At 49.3% G+C, this 24682-nt stretch overlaps 1 protein-coding gene across 2 annotated transcripts in view; it reads right to left on the bottom strand.

Moving 5' to 3' along the window:
* IFT122 (intraflagellar transport 122) overlaps positions 1–24682 on the bottom strand; it is a 92349-nt gene that overhangs the window by 11890 nt on the left and 55777 nt on the right. Inside the window, exons 16-22 of one of the 2 annotated variants that reach the window (XM_033210840.1) lie at positions 23077–23217; positions 18687–18740; positions 10364–10530; positions 7554–7725; positions 6014–6116; positions 3663–3803; positions 2461–2555 (exon numbers count right to left, since the gene is read on the bottom strand). In XM_033210840.1, coding sequence (XP_033066731.1) covers positions 2461–2555; positions 3663–3803; positions 6014–6116; positions 7554–7725; positions 10364–10530; positions 18687–18740; positions 23077–23217 — 873 coding nt within the window. Of the gene's footprint in view, positions 1–2460; positions 2559–3662; positions 3804–6013; positions 6117–7553; positions 7726–10363; positions 10531–18686; positions 18741–23076; positions 23218–24682 lie in introns of both variants that reach the window. The other variant, XM_033210839.1, reaches the window with a different exon arrangement.

A 24682-nucleotide genomic window follows, 5' to 3' on the forward strand; every position in this document is an offset into this window, starting at 1 on the left:
TCATTCCTGTAATCCCAGTGCTCTGGGAGGCTCAGGCAGGAGTATCACTTGAGTCCAGCAGTTTGAGGCTGCCATGAGCTATGATCATGCCACCGCACTCCACCTTGGGCGACAGAGATCTCATCTCCGAAAAAAGAGAAATGCCAGATGCCCAGCCGCAGGGAGTAGGCCAGGGAAAGCTGGTGTGAAGCCCTGCCTGCAGCAGCAGTAAGGATAGCTGCCACCTAGGGTCACTCTATGCTGGGTACTCTTCCAATATTAACTCATCTAATCCTCACAATAATCCCATCAAGTAGATACTGCTGTTATCACTATTTTATAGAGAAGGAAGTGAAGGCCAGAGAAGGTAAATAACACGGTGTCATTTGTGTGTGAGGACTCTCAAATTTACCCACTAGATCAACATACTAACCTGCTTTCTCTAAAAGGAGAGAAGGAGGGAAAGGCTAGGAATACAGGCTCTAGTGCCAGCCTATTGAGACTCATATATTGGCTCTGGAATTTGCTGTTTGATAGTAGAATACATTCCTAAATGTGTTTATGTTATACATCATTTCAATGGGCATTTCTCACTTTATGTTTTTTTGCTAATGAGTTATTACTTGTTGTTTATTTTAGACTATGGAAATGATGTTAGACAAAAAACAAATTCAAGCAATTTTCTTATTTGAGTTCAAAATGGGTCATAAAGCAACAGACACAACTCATAACATCGACAACGCATTTGGCCCAGGGACTGCTAATGAACGTACAGTGCAGTGGTGGTTCAAGAAGTTTTGCAAAGGAGATGAGAGCCTCCAAGATGAGCAGCATAGTGGTCGGCCATTGGAAGTTGACAACAACCGAGAGCAATCATCGAAGCTGATCCTCTCACAACTACAGGAGAAGTTGCCAAAGAACTCAATGTCAACCATTCTACGGTTGTTTGGCATTTGAAGCAAATTGGAAAGGTGAAAAAGCTCGATAAGTGGGTGCCTCATGAGTGGATCGAAAATGAAAATATAGTCGTTTTGAAGTATTCTCTTATTCTATGCAACAACAACAAAACATTTCTCAATCAGATGTGATGTGTGACAAAAAGTGGACTTTATATGACAATCAGTGATGACCAGCTCCAAGGATGGACTGAGAAAAAGCTCCAAAGCAGTTCCCAAAGCCAGACTTGCACCAAGAAAAGGCCATGGTCACTGTTTGGCGGTCTGCTGCCGGTCTGATCCACTACAGCTTTCTGATCCTGGTGAAACGATTACATTTGAGAAGTATGCTCAGCAAGTGGAGGAGATGCACTGAAAACTGCAACACCTGCAGCCAGCACTGGTTAATAGAAAGGGCCCAATTCTTCTTCACCTACCTGACTGCACATCACACAACCAATGCTTCAAAAGTTTAATGAATTGGGATACAAAATTTTGCCTCATCCGCCATATTCACCTGATCTCTTGCCAACCAACTACCACTTCTTCAAGCATCTCAACAACTTTTTGCAGGGAAAACGCTTCCACAACCAGCAGGATGCAGAAAATACTTTCCAAGAGTTCATTGAATCCCAAAATATGGATTTTTACACTACAGAAATAAACTTATTATCATTGGCAAAAACGTGTTGATCATAATGGTTCCTATTTTGATTAATAAAGATATGTTTGAGCCTAGTTATAATGATTTAAAATTGTCTGAAACCGCAATTACTTTTGCACCAACCTAATAACCTGTGAGACCCCTCTGTCTAGGGCTTCATTATCATCTGTAAAATGGGGGTGACAGTCCTTCCCTCAAAGTGTGGTTGAAAGGAGGGAATGACTTGATACAATGAAGCCCTCAGTACATTGCCTACTAGGTACTAAGTGCTCAACATCTGTTGGGTGATTGAGGAGATACAGTGGATGAAGAGGCTGTTGACAACCCATCACCTGTTCCTCATTGCCACCAGACAGATTTAAAATGGTTTTCTCAAAGGAATCAGGGAGTGACTAAAAAGAACTATTTGGCTTTCTGGAGACCAAGCCAACACTCTGGTTTCACAGAGAAGGAAACTGAGGGACAGAGAGGGAAAGTGAATTGCTGAAGAATACACAAGTCACTGACAGGGCCAGGGAGGGAACTTGAGCCTTTGGTTAACCTGGGTCTCCGCCCTACTGCAGGAGAGGGCCTCATGGAACTCCCGCCCCCACTTGCTGGTTAATGCAGAGTTTTCCCGAGTCATCAAAGCCTGCACTGAGGAACTAGCAAGGCCCATTCCAGCTCTGGATTACAATTCAGCAGCCCACTACTTGATGAATGGCAAACAAATAGTCAATCAAGGAAAATCAAACTTTTTCTCCCCAGCGGAGACCAAGATTCCTCAGCAGTTCACTGTGACCAGTGGGTTACATTCCATCCAGTCTGCTGCTCTTTAGACATGCCCAGGACCCCTAGCACAGCAGACGGTACCCTCAGGCGCTGGTGACCCAGCCACCTTACCGTGTGGCGATGGATGGCATGGTAGCCATGGTACAGCTCTGCCAAACGCTGGAAGTGGTGGAACTTGCCAAGCATCATGTCCTTCTGGGCAGGATCTGCTGTGTGCAGCGGGTGGGAGGGGAAACATATCAAACAGTGTCTGTGGCTGCCAACTGGCCCCAGGAGGAGGGGCCAGGCAACAGTACTTTTGCCGGCATCAGTTCTCCCACCACACAGTGTCTGTGCCAGGGTGAGGGACAAAGTGTAGTGAGGGGAAAGGTACTCTGTTTAGGAGTACGGCCACTCCAGGACAGTGAAGTCTTAGGTGGGCAGGGCATAAGGCCAGGGAGTTTGAGGATATTTTTTCCAGATCTCTCACTGCACCCTCCCAGGTTATTCCCCTCAGGGAGCGACAGCTGCAGCAAGACCCCAGATGTGTCAGAAGAGCCTGCTGGGACAAGGGCAGGCAGACACCAACTGTATTCATGCTTATCTTATGCCTCTTCCCTCTGCTGCTCCTATCAGAAGCATAAGACACTGGCCAGAACACAAAAATGTGACCTTACACCTGGGCTTGACAATTTTCAAACTGTAAGCATGACTCTGTGAAGCTCCCAGCAACCAAAGGGACCAGGACAAGGGACTCCCACAGGACAGATGGGCATGCAGAGCTCAGGAAGGATTGTGACTTGTTACAAGTCACCTGCAGCCTCCATTCCAGTGTTTTCCCCACCCCTGCATGTGGCCTTTTCCAGTGGAAAAGAACATCTTTCTCTTCCACTTGCAGGGCTCCTTCAGTACATCTTGGGAAGTCTTGTGAAAGAAAGCAGTATTGAAACTGTTTTCATGGCTGGGATGAGTAAGAATCTGGAGTGCGTTATTGTAAAGTCATCTCTTGTACATCTTCTCATTTAATTAAAAAAATTTAAAACCCAGTGCTCACCCAGGTCCAGCTATGGGCTCCCAGGTAGCAGGGGAGAGATATGCTCTGAATGAGCAATGCAGGGCTGGACCTGCCAACTGTAACCCCAGGACGGTCCTCATACCATTCTGATGGGCAAACTGGAAAAAGATGACATACCAGATTATGCCACTGCAAGGCAGGCTTATGGACAATACACCCAATAAACAAGCCCAGAGCTTTAATTAAAATGTTCCAGCTCTTCTGATGTTTATCAGAAGTGGGGCTTGGGAAAACAGTGGTCTGGCTGATGTTTACGCACCTTGAGCTATATCGAGGCATTGCATGGACAGCATCCAGTAATAATAGGCAGCATCATTAAACCTGCTCTCTGCCACGGCATTGTTTGTGAGTTGCTCCAGCACCTGGACCGCTTCTCTCTGTCGTCCGGCCTTGTGGAATGCTGTAGGAGCGGTGGAGGGAGGAAAAAAGCACATGCAATTTAGGAAGTCACTCAGGAGGCAGGATGGAGCTCTGTGGGGCTCGCACAGGGCTGCTTTGGAAGTAGGACACTCATTGGAGCATCTGCAGTGCTTCGTTGCTGGGATGGAGCTTCTCTAAATAACCGAGGCTACATCCTGGAAAAAGTACAGTGAGACAGATTCCTTTTTGGCTGGGAAAAGGCGACCGACTTTGAAAAGCATGGCAGAAAGGAAAAACTGGAGGGGCCAAATTCCAGGGCAAAGTCTAAGAGTGAAACTTGCTCATCTTCAGTGAGGTTCTGCCCCCTGCTCATTCCAGGGCAAAGTTTTGTGACTCCTAAGGTGATACAAACAGGACCTGCCACTTTACTGCACTTGGAGGTTTGCAAAATGCTTTTGTTGCTAATCACCTCACTGGATCCTCATCACAGACTTATGAAGAAGGAAAATTATCCCTTTTATGAGCAATGAAATGGACTTGGCAAGATGGAGGTAAAGCGTCACACCCAAGGTCCCAGAACCAAGCCCAACTCTTCAGTTTCTCTTCAAATGACTGCTTTTCAGTGACCACTTTGAAGGATCTACCTCAGTTCTCACAACCATTTGTGAAAACAAGCAAAAAAACTCTCAATCACTCCTATACTGTTTAACAGATATTTTCTGAGTACCTACTACGTGGCCAGCCCCTTGAGATGTTGGTGGCTGATAGTGAAGCACTTGTAGCCATGACACTTGCTATATGTGGGCATTCAAATGATCCTAATCCTCTGCCTTCAGAGAAGGAGAAGGTCTGGCCTTTGTTCCATTCTCATATACAATCTCTTGTCTGAGTACCAAGTTACTATGGTGATGGATTCTTGGAAGGGCAGACACAGACAGATGGATAGGTTGATGTGTTTTGCCCAAACATGCAGATACTTCAGCAACTGGATGCTCTGGAAATGCTGAAGCAGCAGAGAATGTGCTATCCTTCAATGAGGGCTTTCGGTTGAGAGCTCCAACAGGGAGACATTTGTTCTGCAATGTGTCCGGACGTGGCAACGGTTACCATATAGAAGTGTAAATCAGATGCTATGGAACATGAAACACCCAACTTCAATTAGAAGGCTAAATAGGCAGCAAAACAGAAAAATCAGGTTTCCCAGTCAGAGAGGTACTGGTCTAATTCTGGCTCTGCTGTTGACTAGATTTGTGACTTGGCATGGCACAGTTAGCCTCTTCATCCTTGCACAGCCGTTGGCAAGATTCAAGGTTACATAGGTTAAGTGCTCAGCCAGGGCCTGACACAGAGAGGGAAGTCAACTTTAAAAAATATGATTAAATCCATCCTGGCTAACACGGTGAAACTCCGTCTCTACTAAAAATACAAAAAATTAGCTGGGCGTGGTGGCGGGCGCCTGTAGTCCCAGCTACTCGGGAGGCTGAGGCAGGAGAATGGTGTGAATCTGCGAGGTGGAGCTTGCAGTGAGCCGAGATCGTGCCACTGCACTCCAGTCTGGGAGACACAGCGAGACTCCATCTCAAAAAAAAAATATATGATTAATAACATCAGTGAAAGTTCTATACTTGCTTTGGCTCCAATTTCAGATGCCGTTGTATGTTGTGTGCAGCCCATTTTACCAACAGAAATCTTGAGGGGCAGAAGTCACCCATTTATCTGAGCCAGAAATAGAAGCTGAGTTTCTATTCTCAGTAGAGGTGAGACCATGCCTCACACTGTGTGGCAGTCCTCCCTTACTGTCCTCATGGCACCCTGGCTCACATTACCTCCCTGCCACTTCCTAGCTATGAAACTTCAGGCAAATTTCTTCACCTCTTTACCCTTCAGTTTTCTCATCTGCAAAATGGGAATCATAATGATGGTAGCTATACCATAGGGCTGTTGTGAGGATTAAATGGGAAGATACACTGCAGTGCACAGCACTTTGCTCAGTAACCACAGAGGCTTGGAGAGGAGGCAGCACCTCTTAAGGGCCTGTAGCAAGTGAGTGTGGCCCAGGAGGGTGTGACTCCAAAGCCAATGGTCTTTCCATGCTCCATAGTCTTTCACCACCAAACAATCACATCCCCAGGATGAAGTCATCTATCTTGGGATCTACAGATGGGAAGGGCTTGGTAGCCTTCCTGAAATGTATGTCTTGGCAGTGACTTCTCCTGCTCCTTCTAGAAGGTGACAGTCTGTGTTGCCTACCTTTCTGGGCTTCCTCAAAGCGATCGTTCTCTGCTAGCCACTGAGCATACGGCACGTAGATGTCATCCTTAAACTCAGGATTCTTCTCACCCAAAGCAAAGGCCTGGGGGAAGGAGCAAATGAAGTCTTAATAAAACTGCCCCTGCAGCCCCCATGAAAACACTGCACTTGGCTGAATTCATTAGGGATGTCATATTTTGCCAGCCTGACAACTCAGAGAGGGAGAGTGCCTCCCCGCAAAAACTACCCACAGAAACGCAAAAACAAATCAGCTCTTCGAAAACAAAAGGCAATTAACAGCAATATGCAAGCGACTGGATTCAGTAACAACACAGTCTGTTTCTGGACCACAGAAGCGGCACAGAATTGGAAACATTTTATTTTGAGGGTTTGCGTGGGCTCCTGTAGTGCTGCAAACAGATTTCTTTTAATTGCAGGCGATACCTAAGGAAACAGAATTGACATTATCATCATTACCACTTCTTATCAGTTGTCAAAGATGACTGCGGGCTTTGAGCTGTATGGACCCACTGACTACTTCTCACCTAAGCCCCAGAATCACCTGTCAGGCCAGGAGAACTGGACATGAGCCATGGGGAGAAAGTCTGCCTGATGCACAGCGAGGTCTGAGTCATTCTAAGATGCTCTAATCTATGCTGCTTCAGAAATCTAATAAATTTCTCTTGAGAAGCCACCATTGCCTCTGTCCCTAGCCCCACCTTTTCTCATGAGTGACCTCAACACCTCACCAAATGGAGCCATCCAGAGAGCAGACAACAGTCAGATGGCTCCTCTCAGTGAAGGCTGTGCTTTCACTCTAAAATGGAACACGATGGGTGGGTGGCTGAGTCGGGGGAGGATCCTGGCACAGCTCCTAATCCTCTCGGGGATGGATTTCTCTGAAGGGCACAGGGAGCCGGTGAGCTGGAGGGTGGGAGTTGGCCACAGAAGGGGCAGCATTAGCTGCTTCTGCCAGCCTCAGGCTGGCCACTTTTCTCACTGGCCTGGCTAATTCTTTACAGCCCCCAACACCAGAGAGAAGCAGTGGTTGTGGGGTGGGGGCAGAGAAGGGAGGGAAAAAACTGGCCCCTGAAATGGCTCTCGCAGTCTGGATCTGGAAAGCACAGATGGTGCTTTCTGCCAAAATGTTACCCAGCAGGTTTTAAATGTCACGCAGGTGCATCTCCACATCAGCCACGTGTCTGAGCCTGTGGTGCTGGTCAGAGGCAGCTCAGCCCAATGGCAGGCACTGGAGCTGTCGTGTTCACACTCACATCCCCGGTGCCTGTCACCACCCTGGCACAGAGCTGGCTGTCAGTAACGATTTTCTCAATGACTGAATGAACGGACAAGTGGAAAGGCGCTCCACAATTCTGTGGCTCAGAGAATTCGAGGTTAAGTTGCCTGACTGCCAGCTCAATGTTCCTTTCATCATGAGGGCAGCTTCTCTCCATCTGAACCCCAAGGACCCCTGTACCCACCCACCTGTGTTCCAGGGCTCAAGTGGGGCCCCAGCCCACGAGGCCTGCTTTCCCCTCACCTCATCCCAGCGCTGGGTCTCCACGTGCAGCTGCACCAGGGACTTGAGGTCACCCATCTTCAGGTAGGTCTCGGCAGCATAGCCAGGGCTGTCCAGCTTCTTGAGGTAGGTAGCACACAGCAGCAGCGGCTCGCGCTCAGCCTTGTCCAGCTTGCGGGCGATGTCGATCAACCTGGAGAGGGAAGGGGCAGGTGGCAGGGGGCTCTGGGTCTTGTCAAGGGCAGGCCGTATGTCCATTCATTCTGCAGTCCCCAATGTTGATACCGTGCCATGGCCCCTGGGAATTGCTCAGTGGTTAGTTATTAAATATATGAATACACACTCCAGAAACATCACCAGGGACCGGGAGAGGTGGCCTTTACAGGATCCTGTGAGCCACCTCGTGTATCTTTCTCGGAAGTCACCGAGCTATCCAGCAGGGCACAGAAACAATTATCTCCTAATCCCCTACCGGTACCCAGATGATGCCATGAGCTTTCCCATGCATGAAATCAGAATCTTTACCACCCTAAGAGGTGGGCACGATTATTTCCATCTCTCAGATGAGAAGAATCAAGTCTGGGGGGAAGGTGAAGCACCCAGCCGAAGACTCAGCAGCCAGGAAGTGGCCCAGCGCTCTTTCCACCACAGGTGCAGGAATTCTCACAGAAATGTGGAGGCCAAGGCATAAGAATACCTCAATGACTGTGAGGTGAGTGTGGGGCCTGCTCTGAGCTCTGGACAAAGGCCTGCAGGAAGTCTTCCCTGTCCTCCTGGCCAAGGTGCTGACCAAAGGGAGGAGCCGCAGGAACCCACTGGCTCACCACTGCTTCCCCATGGTGAGCGGCCCTCCCATTGCTCATGGGGACATGATGCCTAGATAGAATGTGCTTGTTCTCTCTGGTCAGGCTGGAATTTGGAGTCAAACTAACTCTCCCAAGAGAAAGGGTTCTACCCAGGCTAGTCTTGGTGGGAAAGGAAGGAGAAGCAGCTGTAATGAATCCCTGTCTCAGAGACAGGCAAGGCACGGAGGCCTGTCAGTCTACACTTAGAATAATAATGGCATCTAAAAATAACACTGCTCAGCAGAAAAAGGACACATTTTTAGGGAAAGGTGGCATAGACAGGCCTTAAAGCCTTAGAAACCTTCCCACCCATCACACCCAGTGTCCCTGGAGGAAAGGCACCTTTTATAGCCACATCTGGAAAGCGAACAGAACATGCTTAATGTGTTTCTTGAATTACTCAAGTACCCTCAGAGTAACCTGACACATAGCACTTACAAATGAAAGTGACATGAAAAGCCAGACAAGAGAACAGGGGACCCTAAATGTGCCTGGCTCTCTTCTATATGAACCCCTTCACTTAAAGAAAAATGTGGGGAACAAAATCTGTGCCTCTGTCTTAAAAAAATTACTATTGGACAAGAAAATGGGGTGGTAGGACATCCACCAAGGTCCCTTTGTAAGAGGCCGACACACCAATTATTAATATATGGCAGCACTCAAGGAAACAATTTAATCATTAACCAGCTTCCTCCATATCCCCAAATCCTGGCTGGGCCACTGCTACCTGTAGACCACAAAGTTGTTTCCAGAAGAATCAACAGCCTTTAGGAACCAGCCTAAGCCACCCTCAGGAGCTTGTCCCATCATGTCCTCTGCCTGCTGCAGCAGCACGTGCATGTGTGTTTGCACATGCGTGAGCCTGAAGATCACTGACTGGGAGGACAAAGCCTTCCCCCTGAAGGTCTGGTGCACTGAGTCCCAAGGCTGAATCCATCCTGTCTCAGTGCTGCCCCACCCCAACCCCCTCCTCTCCCTGTTGTCCACCTTGATGAATGGTGTAACCCACCAGTAGCCACAGAGCAAAGCCAGCCTGACACTCACCCCTGCCCCACCACCCTGGGACGGGTCACTTGGTTCTAACTCTGCTACTTCTCTTTCATGTCCTCAGCTACCAAGTTCCCTCCTGCTCTACTGCACTAGCCAGTTATCTGGTCTCCATTCTACCTGCCTGCCTGAGGGGGTGTCTGACTGTACAACCCTGACCGTAGGTGGTCACTCGCTATTGGCAAATCTAAGCACCTCCGTTTGGCATCGGAGGCCCTTCCAGTGTGGCCAGCCCACTTCCCCCAACCCACAGCCCACCTCCTTCACCCTCCCATTCCCACACGTCTTTTTCTCCAACCACAGCTGACTCGCTGTGTTCCTGCTGTACTTCCTGCCTGCATTTCCTTTCCCCCCATCTCTATTTACCTCTTGGAATTCTTCAAGGTCCCCTCATGCAAAGAGTGTCTCCTAAGAGAAGACATCCATGGTTCCTCCCATAAGAATTCTTCCCTGGAACTTGTTTTGTTTTTGTTCCTACCATTACGCATGTAGTTGGAATTGACATTGGCCAGATTAGAGGCTAAAGCTCAGCTCTACAACTTTCCAGCTATCTGGACTTTGGGAATAACTTGTCCCTTTAGCTTGTTTCATCATCTGCAAGGTGGGCGAGGAGACACCAGCCCTGATGGCATGGGTGGAAAATCTAATGCCTGGAAGGTTAGCACAGTGTCTAGGTTGTAGTGAGCGCTCAGCAAACGGCAGCTGTGATGTCCTGGTGTCTCCTCTTCCCTGGTCCCTACCATCCCTTCCCCTAATGACTCCACAAGCTCCTGGAAGGCAGCTACTGCCTTGTGCAATCTCTGTGTCTCCTTAAGAACCTAGCCACTATCACATTAGCTTTAGATAATTAGAGAAGCACTATTTGTTCCCTTGCCAGTCAAGAGGTGACATGTGATGACATGCTGCCAAATGCTTCTCGGGGCAGGGACCAAAACCTACATGTCAACCCAGCCATGGTCACCACAGATCTCGATGGCCTTGATGTGCTCTCCTGCTGAGATGTACATCTCCACGGCAGCTTTGGGCTCCTTGATATTTCTGGCCCAGTCAGCCTGTTTGGTGATTAGCATCTTTGTTTCTTTGGGGTCTCCAGATCCAAGGAAATCCTGAGGAAGCACAACAAACAAAAACACTCTGGATCAGAACTTCCTGTGCCAGCGTTACATCAGGCTTTTCTAGCAGCAAGGGCAGGCTCCACATGGCTGAAGCAGGCAACCAGGAGGCAGGCAGGGCCCGTCCCTGAGGGGCTGAGTGGGGGGAGTCCCAGGTCTCGGGAAGAGTGATCTCAGGCTGCCCTGCAGGTGTTCCTGGGGGATCCTGGGACATCGTCAAGGACGCTGGCCCCCAGTGCTTCCTTCCCATCTCACAAATGGGCATTTGTTCATCGGCTAAACAACACTTTCTAGACTATTTGGGGCCCTGCACATGAAGTCTGCAGGCTCGGGGGTTCATGATCGGGCTGTCTCTCTCTCACATACTTTGGTAAATACATGATTATTCCTAAACAGCAATGAGACAATCGGGTGCACAATTCCAAATATCGAGACCTGTCATCTTTTTTCAGATCGTATGGGTGATACCACATGCTTCAGAGTGGGCTGAGCATGGGTTCCCCTAAACTTACACAAACAAAATGACTTACAGTTTGCCAGCCCTCCGTGCCCTCCATGCCCTCTCTGAATCACCAGCAAACACTCTGTGCCCTGAACTAGGGAATCATTGCATGGTCTTTGCCCCAGTTACTTGCCTGGAACAGATAACAAGCAAACCTCTCTCTGGTTAGTTGCTTCTCAGCTGAATGGTTAGGGATCCTGTCCTGAGGTCAGGTCTGCAGGGGTGAGGACCTGATCCGACAGTGGGACAGCAGGAGACCATGGGGGGATCTGAGGCAGGGAAGGTGCTCAGGAGAGGACCTGAGAAGGAAGAGACAACTGTGGTCCTGGAGGCTCAGGGGTCAGGCCTACAGCCTGTGTTCCTTTGGCCTCAGCAGGGGCCCTCTGAAGCGGTATGCCCAGCTTCTCTGGGCTCGCCCTAGAATGTGTGAAAAACAGCCTCAGAACATCACCTCTTTTCAGGGTAGTTACCCAAAATACACATGTGGGAGTTCGCCAGAGTCGAGGCAGCTTTTAAAGGTGGAGCTTTTCAAAAAGGAAAACTGGGAGCCCTTAGAGCCCAGGTCTGTTACTGGTAAGAAGTGGTTTGTCTTAGGAATAATGTACCCTGCAGAGAGTGCTTTGTGTCAGCCTCATTGAGAATAAAAAAAGCACTCCTTTCCCCATGATTAACGCTCATGTGTCAGGAAAGTGCAGTCAATGTATGCTAAAAATCCACTTGAACAATTAGCTCACTTTTTTTCATTTGCTTTCAGGGTAATTATGTTTTCAGGGTATTAGGTCGGCCTAATATATGATACATTTTAAGAAGGGGAGGAAAGAGCATTGTATACCCTGATGCTGGGATCCAATAGAAGACAGACCTCCTGGCTGGCCTTTGGTTCTCCCTAGAGCTGACAAAGGGAAGGGGCTTGGAAAACAGCCACTGTCCCCGCCTAGTCTGGGCCTTTACAGACACACCTCTCCTTTTGGCAGCTGCTATGGCGCGGATTCTGAACGCTAGCACGAAGCTGGAAACCCTGCCTACCTGGCTGGTGAAATGAGGGTGGCAGCTGGGGGAAACAGGCATCTTAGGAGACTAGAAATGTCCTTCAAAGGGACTTCAGTGAGTGCTCAGGGGACTAGGGGTGACTGCAGCAAGGGTGACAAGCTGAGAGGAAGCCATAAGCCTAGGCCAGCTGGCCACTCAGGGAGCTGTGACTTCACTGAAGCTGGGTCTAAAAGCTTCCTTCAAGGCTCAGCAAACTGGGAATTCAAAGGCTTTTTGCTTTCCTGAAGCTAAGTTACACGTTATCTGGGGCCATGGCCAAGACTTGGCCCTGAAATGGACAGAAAGAGGCTGTGCTGAGTGATGAATGAGACTAAACAGTGTTCTCATGCTTGGTGATTTTGATAAGAACATACTACATAAGAGTTAAGAGCATTATAATTCCCTTTATCACCATATAAACATGTCACTTATCCAGAAAGCATACAATTTATTTGTACATGGGAATGTAATTTAAAAATTTTCTGAAAACCAGATTGACTCTTGGGAAGCAATTTTCAAGTAAACAAAAACATGCCATGTTAATCAGTACTAGATCTTCCCCACCCCCCACATAATGTGTATGTACACATTTCTCAAATTCAGACTATGGGGTGGGGGCAGGAGGGACTGAAATGGAACCAACTTCCTTGGAATAGTGATCAAAAACTAAAACCAAAAACAAGTCCCAGAGTATTTACCTTCATAGAGAGACGGAGCAGATGGAGTGTGTAAATGGGCTACAGTTCTGGTGGGAGGCTGTGGGCACATGAAGTCCACTAGAGTGTAAGGAGGGGCCTCAGAGCAGGGGCAGGAGTGAGGCCAGCCAGGGAGAGAGGTGTGAAGATCCACTCTGTGATCACGTGTTGCCCTCTCATCTTCCTAATCTTTCTATAGCTTGGCATTTCTAACGGGCTTTCCTATACATTATTCTGTGCAAATCTCAAGACTAAACTGAGCTGTGGCTATTACCATCCTTCTCAGATGGAAGGGAGGCTTGGCAAGCTGAAGAGCCTTTCCCTAGGTCATCCCACAGAAAGAACCTGCACTCACACCAGCTCTGGGGCACCAAAGCCAGGCATTTTCTTATTTATTTATTTTTTATTTATTTTGAGACGGAGTCTTGCTCTGTCGCCCAGGCTGGAGTGCAGTGGCCGGATCTCAGCTCACTGCAAGCTCTGCCTCCCGGGTTTATGCCATTCTCCTGCCTCAGCCTCCCGAGTAGCTGGGACTACAGGCGCCCACCACCTCGCCCGGCTAGCTTTTTGTATTTTTCAGTAGAGACAGGGTTTCACCATGATAGCCAGGATGGTCTTGATCTCCTGACCTTGTGATCCGCCCGTCTCGGCCTCCCAAAGTGCTGGGATTACAGGCTTGAGCCACCGCGCCCGGCCTATTTATTTATTTTTGACATGGGTCTTGCTCTGTTACGCAGGCTGGAGTGCAGTGGCGTGATCTTGGCTCACTGCAACTTCTACCTCTGGGGCTCAAGCAATCTTTCCACCTTAGCCTCCCAGTAGCTGGGACTGCAGGCACTGGCTAATTTTTTGCATTTCTGGTAGAGACAGGGTTTTGCCACGCTGCCCAGGCTGGTCTCGACCTTCTGAGCTCAAGCAATCCACCCACTTCAGCCTCCCAAAGTGCTAGTATTACAGGCTTGAGCCACCACGGCCGCCCAGTCTGACCAGGCATTTTCTACTGCAGCACAGCTGCCTCCTTGAGGAGGCTTCAGGGGTTCCTAAGCCTAAATTCTACCTCTAGGGTTTTGATCCCTTAAGGGTTCATCCTGAGTTAAAATCTTATTATCCCCGGAAGCAGAGATGCACTGACTCTGGTGATCTCAGTATGAATGTGTTATGAAATCTTCTAGGTGTCTGTGGTGGGGCCTGGGGGAGGGTAGAGAAGGTGACGAGGAAAAGGCAGAGGGAGCCTGAACACTATGGGTCTCAGGTACGGAGTGAATAAATCACTAAGGTGAAAAGACAGGCTGGGGCCCAGGAGCTCGTCCACGTACTGATGAAAAGGTCCTGGGCAACATCACAGGCCACCAAACACACCTTCAGCCCCAGGGTTGAACAGGTGGAAGAGCATAGCCATCTTCAGGAATATAAAAGCAGAAAAAAGTGGGGAAGATTTTCCATCTTGAACTTGTGAGCTGGAGAATTACCATTAGTAGCCCACTAATAGGTTGTGGCTGATGAGTCACTTCATAACAAACTGAGAGCCACTTTTAACACTCCTAGAAAAGGCAGGTTAACAAAGCCCCTCTGTAGAAGGAAGACTGTAGTTGCTCAATGCACCCAAGCCTCTTTGAACTTTGCTTAGACTGAACTGCCAATGTCTTGGCTGGTCTGGGCTCCTTAGTGCAACTCCTTCCCACAGAAGCTATCAGGAACCAGGTCCAGGAAGCTCCTCTCCTATACCTGCCTTAAAAGGCCCAGCTCTGCTGGAGACTAAGGTTCACAAGGCCCATCCCAATGCAAAAGAGAATCTCTGCCATCACCCACTGCAACCACATGGTAGCCCCTCTGCAGCCGGCAGGCGTGAGGCATGCTGCGCTAACACGGGAGGGCGGAGGCTCTGCCTGACTTCCCAGAGGCCTAGTGAGAAGCCCAGGACAATCAGCAGGTGCTATGGGAAACTTGGCTGGCAGGCACCACGTCATCCTGTATGACTGGCAGTACTGGCTCCCGCCTGAAGACACCGATTCTTGGCAGCTCCTGACAAGGATTGAGAGGATTTGTGGGAGACAGCCCTGAAGCACTGAGCCCTCAAATCAATGAAGGGATTGTGCTGGCGCAGACCCACAGCCATCCAGCTCTGTCGCTGATGAAGGTCTGAACTGCCATAGTCTGCTCCATTGGGTCAGCGTTAAATGTCAGTTTTAGGTGAGTTTCAACCAGTGGCTGTAGATGGGTCATTTGTTTACCAGTTTCCCCACATCCTTTCTGAGACCATTGCTAGTTTTTGTCTGCACCAGTCTCGGAAAACAACTTGGACGCCACGGGTGAGAACACCAGTGGGCTCCAAGCCAGAGCTTGGGCCTGGGATGGGGTGGGTTACCTTGGCATACTCAAACATGCAGAGGTCAGCGTACATTTCTGTTGGGGTGATCAGACCCAACACCAGGTCGTGGGGGCGACGAAGTCCAACGGAGTCAAAGGAATGAGAAAGAGTTTGAGAGAAAAAGTGGGACCAGGGGGCCATCGCAAGTGTGCAGGCTGCAAAGGCCACGAGCTCTGGGAGCCCACACTATTTATTGTATTTATTGGTGCTCAAACAAAGAAACAGGTGGTGAGGATGTGGGGGTTGAAAGGAAATGGTGTATCAAGTGAATGAGAAACATATGGCTGCTTGAGATAATGGGAATGCTAGAAGCAAGGAGCCAGCAAGTCTAGCAGACATGCAGCTCTGCCTCAGCTTCTCTCCTAACACTCAGCTTTTCTTCCAACACATTTCAAGCTGCCTGCTCCTCTTGTACAGTTTGGCGGCCTCATGGAACTTCCCCTGGTAGGAAAACACATCTGCCAGACACAGGTCATTGTTGGTCTCTCCCCGCTTCTTCCTCTCCTGGAAAAATTAGAAGCACAGGAAATGGCCTCTGCAACCATGGGCAGGAAGCAGCCTTTACAAAGGTTAGATGTGGCTACTTCAAGTGAGGCCCCTGGACCTTCCTACTGGAACCTGGGCTTGGCTCCTGGCTGTTGTCTCTCTCACCCAGGTTCCCGCTGGGAACACTTGACAACAAAAGCAGGTTTTTACCATACAAGTAAAGATCAAAAAAAGATGCAAACCTTTGTTTGTTTAATGGAAATTCCTCAGGGTTGCTTTCCTGTGTATTCTAAGGCTATGATGGAATAGTTTGAATAGTGTGTGCTCTGACTCATCCGTGACCCCTAAGCTCCAGAGATCTCCCAAATCCGCAGGCCCTGTTTGGCAGAATTGCGGCTCATGGGGATGACAGAGCAGGAGAATGTTTAGGGTTTCTGCCCAAGAGGGAGACCAATAAAATAGGATGACAAGTCTCACTATGTCCCTACTTTTAAAGAGAAAGTAAGAAATCCTGCATGCTGAACATCCGCTAGGTTGTGTGTATATACTTTACACACACATGGCCCCTTTATTCCTCTCAGTGACCCTCAGGGTAGGTCTCACTACCCAAGTATTAGAGTGAAGGACGCTGAGACTCAAGAAGAGGAACAGGTCAGGGTCAGACAGAGCTGGAATTTGGACGCAGTTCTGTCTGACTCCAGATATTCCTTGTATCACATAACACTGTCTTCTGAAGCAAGTGATGTCCCCAACAACACAAACACACACATACACACACTTAGCACAGCTGAGGATAAAGCTTCTTCCTTCTGTGTCAGGGAACATTCACTTGTCTACAGCTTGAGTATTTGTAAACACTCAGTAGCACCCAAACCCTGAGCCCTAGCAGTTTCCTTTTGCTTGTTTTCTAGCAAGAGTAGCATACGGAGGACGATGAGATACTGAATCAAACTCTTAGACAAGCTGGTGAAAGTTTTAAGGACTGGAGGCAACATACTTCCACACTTGACAGAAATCATCTTTAAAAAATCCTGCACATAGTTCCGGCTTATGAAACAAACTAATTCATAATAGTTGGAAATGAATTAAAAGCTTGCTGTGAGATAAAAGATAGATTTCGGCTGGACCTGATGACTCATGCCTGTGATCCCTACACTTTAGGAGGCCGTGGCAGGAGGATCGCCTAAGCCCAGGAATTCAAGACCAGCCTGGTCAACCTAGGAAGACTCTATCTCTGCAAAAAAAAAAAAAAACAAAAACACAAAAAAACCTCCCCACAAAAAGGTTTTACTAGACAAGAGAATGAGTCCATATCCATTCTAGGCCCCAGGATATCACCGTGATGAATAGAAACGATCTGTAGCACTCAAGCAGGTGCATGTCAACATGGGCAGGTTCTTTCCCACCGTCAGCAGGACAAGAACATCTCCCCTATCCAAAAGGCACCCACTGAGGATCCGCAGTTCTCTGGAATTATGCTGAGCACCCAGATATGGACAACTAAGCCCCGAGCAGTCGATGTGGAGTGCACCTGAAGGCACTTCATTGTTTTTTAAGAGACACTCTTGAGTTTACTTTAACCGATTTCCCAGCTCATAGCACACGAGGCGAGGCAGGCATTTTGACCTTGGTAAGACCTGAAAAATGACAATAGTTGGACCCCACAGCAATTAGTTACTTTTGTGGAGAGGAAAATTATGCTCCTTGACTTCAGGTGAAGACCCCCAGATCCAGGCCAGTGGATTTACAAGTGAGAGTCAGCAGCACTGGGCATTTCGGGCAATAGCTCCGAACAAGCCCTTTACGATGTGGTAAGTAAACCCCAGAACATACAGATGCCCCTTATGACACGCGGGTAGGGAGGGTATGTGGCCGAAAGAGCATGAGCTTAGGAAATAGACTGGGCTTGAATTTCACCAAGTTTTTGGCTGTGGACCTGTGGGGACGTGGCATCGTCTCGCTGAGCCTTAATTTTCTCCTGCATGGAATAGGGAGAGCAACAATACCTGCCTCATTCAGTTAATGTGAGGATCTAGAAGAGCACTCACATAAATCACACGTGGGGCACAGAGCAGCTTACGTTATGAGGTGTAGCAGGCTGTGAGCTCCTGTCAGCCTCTCTTCCTCAGCTCTATGCCCACTGAACTCAGCACAAGGTTGGCCCACGACAGGTGTTTATTACATGGAAATGAATGAGAGGGACAAGACATTTGCTGATTTCCTCACTGTTTCTAACTGGGAATTCAAATGTATCTCACATTCTCATACCCTCACAATAAATCTGTTCAGGAGAAAAAATGTGTACGCCTTTTAACAGACAGTCAGACAGCACTGAGATACACAGAAATCAAGAATAGTGTCTAAGGGCTGGGCCTGGTAGCTCAAGTCTGTAATGCCAGCACTTTGGAAGGCTAAGGTGGGCTAATAGCTTGAGCCCAAGAATTTGAAACCAGCCTGGGCAACATGGGAAAACTCTGCTACAAAATATACAAAAAAATTAATCAGGCAGGGTGGCACATGCATGTGGTCCCAGCTACTTGGGAGGCTAAGTGGGAGGATCGTTTCAGCCTGGGAGGTCAATGCTGCAGTAAGCCGTGATCGTGCCACTGCATTCGAGCCTGGGGAACAGAGTGAGACTTTGTTTCAGGAAAAAAAAAAAAAAAAAAAAAGCATAGTGTTGACCACCACCCAGCAAATGGCGTACCTACAACCAGCTTCCTTAGCACACTGCAGGCCTATTGGGTTTGGATGACAAGGTCAATATTCTCAGCCAGAAACAGTAGGGCTGGGGGTTACTCCAGAACTCTGGGGCGCTCAATTCAGACCATGGGCCATGCTCCCCATGGAGATCGGGAGAGCCTCACCCAGCTGTCACGCGACAGCTCACACTGCCTGCCGCTGTCTCCCCGTGTGGCCACTCTGCCCCCGGAGCAAGGCTGTGGCCCGGATGCCCAGACACCAGTGAGCTCTGCTCCCATGTCCTCAAGGCTCTTGCCTGCCAGAAGGGCTGCCCCTAAAACAGGAACCCCAAGTATGCCTTCTTGAAAAGGAAGAATGCTTCATCTTTTACCTCAATGCTGCTGATGAGCTCTAAATATCGGAGGTCTTGTACTCTGATGAAGGCCTGTGGGGAAGAAATAAAGAATAAAATAAGCTGTCTTCTTGGCTTCCAAAGTGGGTGACTGGCTGGGGGTGGGAAGTCACGCTCTATCTAGACAGTGAGCCAGTAAGGAGAAGAAGGGAGCAAGCATGGATTAATTGTCGTGTGTGCAGGAGGTTATACCACTCAGTGAGGTGTGGCTTTATCCGTGGGATTGGACCATGTAAAGAACAGCAAAGACACTCCAGTTGCATCAATCATTTTGGGATCAGGTAAAACAAAACCGTGATGCCACAGTCTGTGGTGGTGCCTCCTTGGGAGACTCTCGACCCAAAGAAGAACAAGCCAGCCGGGCGTGGTGGCTCATGCCTGTAATCTCAGCACTTTGGGAGGCCGAGGCGGGTGGATCATGAGGTCAAGAAATTGAGACCATCCTGGCCAACGTGGTGAAACCCCAGTTCTACTAAAAATGCAAAAAATCAGCCGGGTGTGGTGGCAGGCACCTATAGTCCCAGCTACTTGGGAGGCTGAGGCAGGAGAATCACTTGAACCCGGGAGGTGAAGGTTGCAGTGAGCTGAGATTGTGCCACTGCATTCCAGGCTGGACGACAGAGTGAGACTCCATCTCAAAAAAAAAAAAAAAGAAGACCAAGCCAGTCTGACCCTCTGGCGGGGCAGGCAGCATCACAGCAGGAGAGGGTGATGCATGGACTGATGAGAGATTGCCTTGCACATCTTGGTGACATGGGTAGAATGCAGGGGACAGCTATGCCTACCCAGTGTTGCCACAGACACAGGGGACCCCCTGGTACTGCAGAGGGAACGGAGGAGGGGAAAGCTGAGAGGGCATAAAGACAGATTCTGGAAGAAGGTGGAGGGGTAGGGAATGAATCCCACCAAGTCCATGGAAGGCAAACTCTTATGTAAATCCTAAAATTGCAGCCCTTGCCAGAGACTTTAACTCATGGACCTCTAGAAGTTTCTGAGGAACAAGTAGACTGGTGTTGGCTAAGCCAGTTTTGCTGCTTTCAGATTCTGCCCAGGATTTGGAGGAGCATGAGCCACCAGGTCAGGCTGCTTTCAGGTGGCTTTGCTGTCACCATTTCCACCAGCTGTGCTTGCTTACATTACCCCATTCAAAATGGGCTGACTTGTGCCTAGAGGAGGCAGCAGCTCTGAAGCCCTTTGAAACGAACATGCAGAGCAATCCTGACCACTTGCAGCCTCCACTCAGCAGCATGGCATCCTCCCTCCTTGAAAAGACCTCGGGAGATGAGCGAGTCCCCGGCCTCTGGCTGCCTTGCAGGTGACCACAACGCAGCTTCATCTTTTCATCCCACAGGGCCAGGCTTCCTGTCAGAGACTGGGGACCCAGGAAGAAACATGTCTCGGCCCCTGTCCCCCTCCACAATTCAGAGGCCCACATTCTAACCGGGGAGGCTGGTCAATTAAACAGATCACGACATCTAGAGCTAAGAGCTCTCCGACTATGAACCAGATGCCTGGAGAACACAGCTGAAAGGTCTGAGCATGAGCGGGGGCGGGAGGCAGCGTTAAGTGAGGCATTAGAATCAGAACCTGGCAAACAAGTGTTTGTGGAGAGGCATTCGTAGAAAAAGGCAAAGTGGGCATCACATGGGCCAAGGAACACAGGGCTCAGACTACCTGGGTCCCAAGCTGTAAGTCTTACACACTACCCTCTAGATCTGGGTTTCCTTAAAGCGCCTTGAGAGGGCAACCCTGCAAAGCCCGGCACAGTGGCCAAGAGGGCAAGGAGCATTCGAGGTCCGAGTCCTTGCTCTGAGCCTACTTCTCTGCTTCTAGGCTCCAACCATCTTCTTTGTGGAAAGGGGCCTGCTACTGACACCCTCTCAAGGGTCTTTCTAGCTGTAGCTCAGCTGTGCTGGAGTCTAGGATTTGCCCACTAAGAAGTCTGTTTCCGAATTCCTTCAACCTGATACATTTTGCAGCGTCAGGGCGCCTGGTCAGAGTCACAAGGCCCCTGAATGAGCTCAGCAGAGGGAACCCTGGGAACAGGGAGGCACCTGCAGCTCTGCTCAGGGTCTGGCGGGAGCTCAGCAGCTCTTCTCTGCCATCTAGTGGGGATGGCAGTCCATCTCTAGGAACCACCCTATCCAAGCTGGTGAGCCTGAGTGCCTCGCACAGAGGAAGGAGGCGGGGGACTCGGGATTCGGATGAAATAGTAACTTCTAGCCTATCTTCAATATCATGTGGCTTTTTCAAAACAGCATGTTGTATACAATAGATATATACCATATACACTTACTTTTCAACTATAATAAATTTGGCCAGATGTGATGGCTTATACCTGTAATCCCACACTTTAGGAGGCTGAGGCAAGAAGACTGCTTGACCCTAGGAGTTCAAGACTCACCTGGGCAACATAGTGAGTCCCCATCTCAATATTTAAACAAATACATATATATGAATCAATAAACACTCATATAAAACCTTGTGGCTTTTTACAATCCTTTCTGTTCTAGGGATTTGTCGTCTTCCTCCCTGCTGGCATTTCTGGGTGGGGCAGGAGAGGGAAGCTCCCTCCATGGAGATGCCTCCTTCCTCCTCTGCTTTTTTTTTTTTTTTTTTTTGAGACGGAGTCTCGCTCTGTCGCCCAGGCTGGAGTGCAGTGGCCGGATCTCAGCTCACTGCAAGCTCCGCCTCCCAGGTTTACGCCATTCTCCTGCCTCAGCCTCCCAAGTAGCTGGGGCTACAGGCGCCCGCCAACTCGCCCGGCTAGTTTTTTGTATTTTTTAGTAGAGATGGGGTTTCGTCATGTTAGCTAGGTTGGTCTCGATCTCCTGACCTCGCGATCCACCCGTCTCGGCCTCCCAAAGTGCTGGGATTACAGGCTTGAGCCACTGCGCCCGACCTTTTATTTTTTATTTATTTATTTATTTTTTTTGAGATGGAGTCTTGCTCTGTTGCCCAGGCTGGAGTGCAGGGGTGCGATCTCGGCTCACTGCAAGCTCTGCCTCCCGGGTTCACGCCATTCTCCTGCCTCAGCCTCCGGAGTAGCTGCGACTACAGGCGCCTGCCACCTCGCCCGGCTAATTTTTTTATATTTTTAGTAGAGACGGGGTTTCACCGTGTTAGCCAGGATGGTCTCGATCTCCTGACCTTGTAATCAGCACGTCTCGGCCTCCCAAAGTGCTGGGATTACAGGCGTGAGCCACTGTGCCCAGCCCCTTCTCTGAATTCTTACAGCTTCCTCCATCTCTACTTTCCTACACTGAGGACATCTAAAAATATAATCTAGATCATTGTTACACAACGATCACTTCCCTTGTTTAGTAATGGCTAGCATCTGTACAACCATCCCTGATTTAAATTCCCCTTTACAACACCTCAGTTAAGCCTCATGACTGCAGCGGGCATTCTCACAACCCCCATTTCAGAACTGGGAGGACTGGGGCTCTGAGGGAAGTGGCTGGCCTGAGGTCCCAGAGCCCCTTACGTGGCACAGCTGGTACTCAGCCAGGCTTCTGAGTTCTGGTCTGGTCCAGTCTCCTCTCTCTTCATGCCTACAAGTCTTGATCTAACCCAAGGTGGGCATCACATCCCTCTGTGCTACTCCTTCAGTATCAGCCCAGGAGTATGCACAAAGTGAGCAACTCGTTAATTGACTGTGGGGAGATAAAGAGGGAAGGGGTAGGGGAGAGGGGTTTGGAAGCCATTCCTTCCTCCATCTCAGGTTCTAGATGGAAACACAGCTCAGGAACATACCTGGGCTTTTCCTTATGTGCAGAAAGGGGTCAGATGTTTTCAGCCATCTCTTTAGCTTTCATAGACTAGGCCAGGAAAGGACACAATGAATCAAGTCCATGAATCCCACCATGAAGGTATGTGGGAAGTGCCTACATTGCTGTCAGAATCAGAGACCTTGACCTTAGTTGGCAGATGCTAAGAAAATCAGCATCGTGTGCAGCATCATGGCCAGTGATTACACCGATAATAAAAGCTGCCATTTACAGAGTGCCTATGATGTGCCAGGCTACCACCAGGTGCTTCCCATAGATGACAGCTAATAAGAGTGACAGCCAGAATCTGAGATGCTGCTCCTGGATCAGGCTTTACGGGAACCTTCTCATTTGATCCTCAAAGCTTTGTAAGGATGGGGCCTGTCATCACCCTACATCTATAGAGAAGCAATCTCAGAAAGGGTGTCACCTACCCAGGCCCACAGTGAGGAAGTGGCTGAGCTTAGATCTAAGCCCAGGTTAGCCTAACTCCAGAGGCTGCTGCAGTCTGTGGCCTCTCCATGCCACCTGGTCCCCATCTGCCTTCTTAAGGGACCCCACAAGGACCAAACTCCAGCTTCTGCTGGCTAGATGCTTACCTTCTTTGCTGTTTCAAAATCTAAACCTTCTAGAGCTTCCATGGCCAGTTCACGCCAATCAGTGTCGGTGACACCCAAGCAAGCAATCTGGTAGGCTTCCTTGAACAGTTTCCTATCCAGGTACTGGTACATGGGAGCAGACTGCAGGATTTCATCAAGGGTAAAAAAGAGGACTGTTTTCAGAGCCATGGAAAGAGCCAGATTCATACAGAGCCTGCCTCCAGATGCGTGGGACAATTACCCATGCCTGGGGAGCAGCCCTGCAGCCGTCAATCAGCACCCTGCCCAGCCTGCCCAGCCCACTCTGCGTGCTCCATTCTGCGTGCTCCATTCTGCACCCCTCTCACGGCTGGGCCACTGTGCTCCACAGCACAAACTGCCCATCCTCCCCTCCTTCCCACCTGCAGGCCTGCCTCACCATAGGATGTCATCCTCGCGTGGAGTGCCTTTGCCCCTCCCCACTCTCCCTCTGGAAAATACCTATTTGGCTTTCAAGGCCTTACTGAAATGTCACCTCTTCTGGAGAGTCCTCCCAAGCCCCTTCAAGCCCCCACCCCAGGTGAAGGAGTCTCAGCTTCCTCCGCCCTGTGTCCAGATCTCGGGTTGTGATGCAGTTACAGGCCTGTTCTCACAGCAAGGCTGTGCACAGCCCGTGGGCAGTGGTGGGTTGTACCGGCCTCCCTCAGCAGACCCCTAGTCTATGTTTGCTGACAGAATGAACGAGTTCCTGGGAGGAAGGGGTCTGGGATGGCCTCTTCTTCCAGGGACTGTCTCCAAGAAAGGTAAGTGATTTGCTCCAAGTTACCCTGGAAGCCTCTGGAAACAAGTCTGCTCCCTGCACTGGGACCAACGCCCTCGTATGAGATGGGGTTGCCTTGCTGTGAATGCCCATGAATAGTTCCTAACGACTTCTCTTTCTTAAGGGCTTTTGGCTGTCCCCATAGGCCTGTGCAGTAGGTATTATTTCTCCCTGGCTACAGCCCAGGAGACCGAGACTCAGAGAGGACAACTGACCTGTCCCAGCAAATAGCTGGCAATAGCCAGAGGTAACTGGACTCCAGGTTCTGTGCCCCTTCCTGCCACATGTATGCATGTGTGTACATGTGCATATTTGTGTACAGGCCCGAGAATGAGTCTGAGTTGGGCCAGGACATCGTTAACAAGGAAAGGCCTTGCCCTTGTTTTAGGCCAGCCAGTGTGCTTCAGAGGCCTGCATCTCTCCTGGCTAACTGGGCAGGGAAGAGAATTCAGTCAGGACCTCTGTGCTAATGGTTCCCAAATGTGGGGCTTGAAGTATAGTTTTCTCCACTTGGGGCTTTTGTCTTTGAAATTTCTGGTCCCATTTTTTAGCTTTAGAATTGAAGGAAAAAAAAATTTTTTTGAGTCTGTCTATTCTCAGAGCAAAACATGGCTGCTTCCAAGTGCTTACCTTTTCCACTATGCCATCTCTCCTCATTGACACATTAAATGCTCCCTTTAGCGGGGCAGCAGGCATAGGCTAGGGAGCAGGTGACCTAGAACCCAGGCCAGGCTCAGCCACATCCTAGGGTGGTGACTTTTTGGGTAAATCCATTAACTTCTGTTTAGATGTCCTGCCCAGCTCAAG

The sequence above is a fragment of the Trachypithecus francoisi genome, unplaced genomic scaffold (assembly GCF_009764315.1).
Source record: "Trachypithecus francoisi isolate TF-2019V2 unplaced genomic scaffold, Tfra_2.0 Lachesis_group0, whole genome shotgun sequence".
NCBI classification, from domain to species: domain Eukaryota; kingdom Metazoa; phylum Chordata; class Mammalia; order Primates; family Cercopithecidae; genus Trachypithecus; species Trachypithecus francoisi.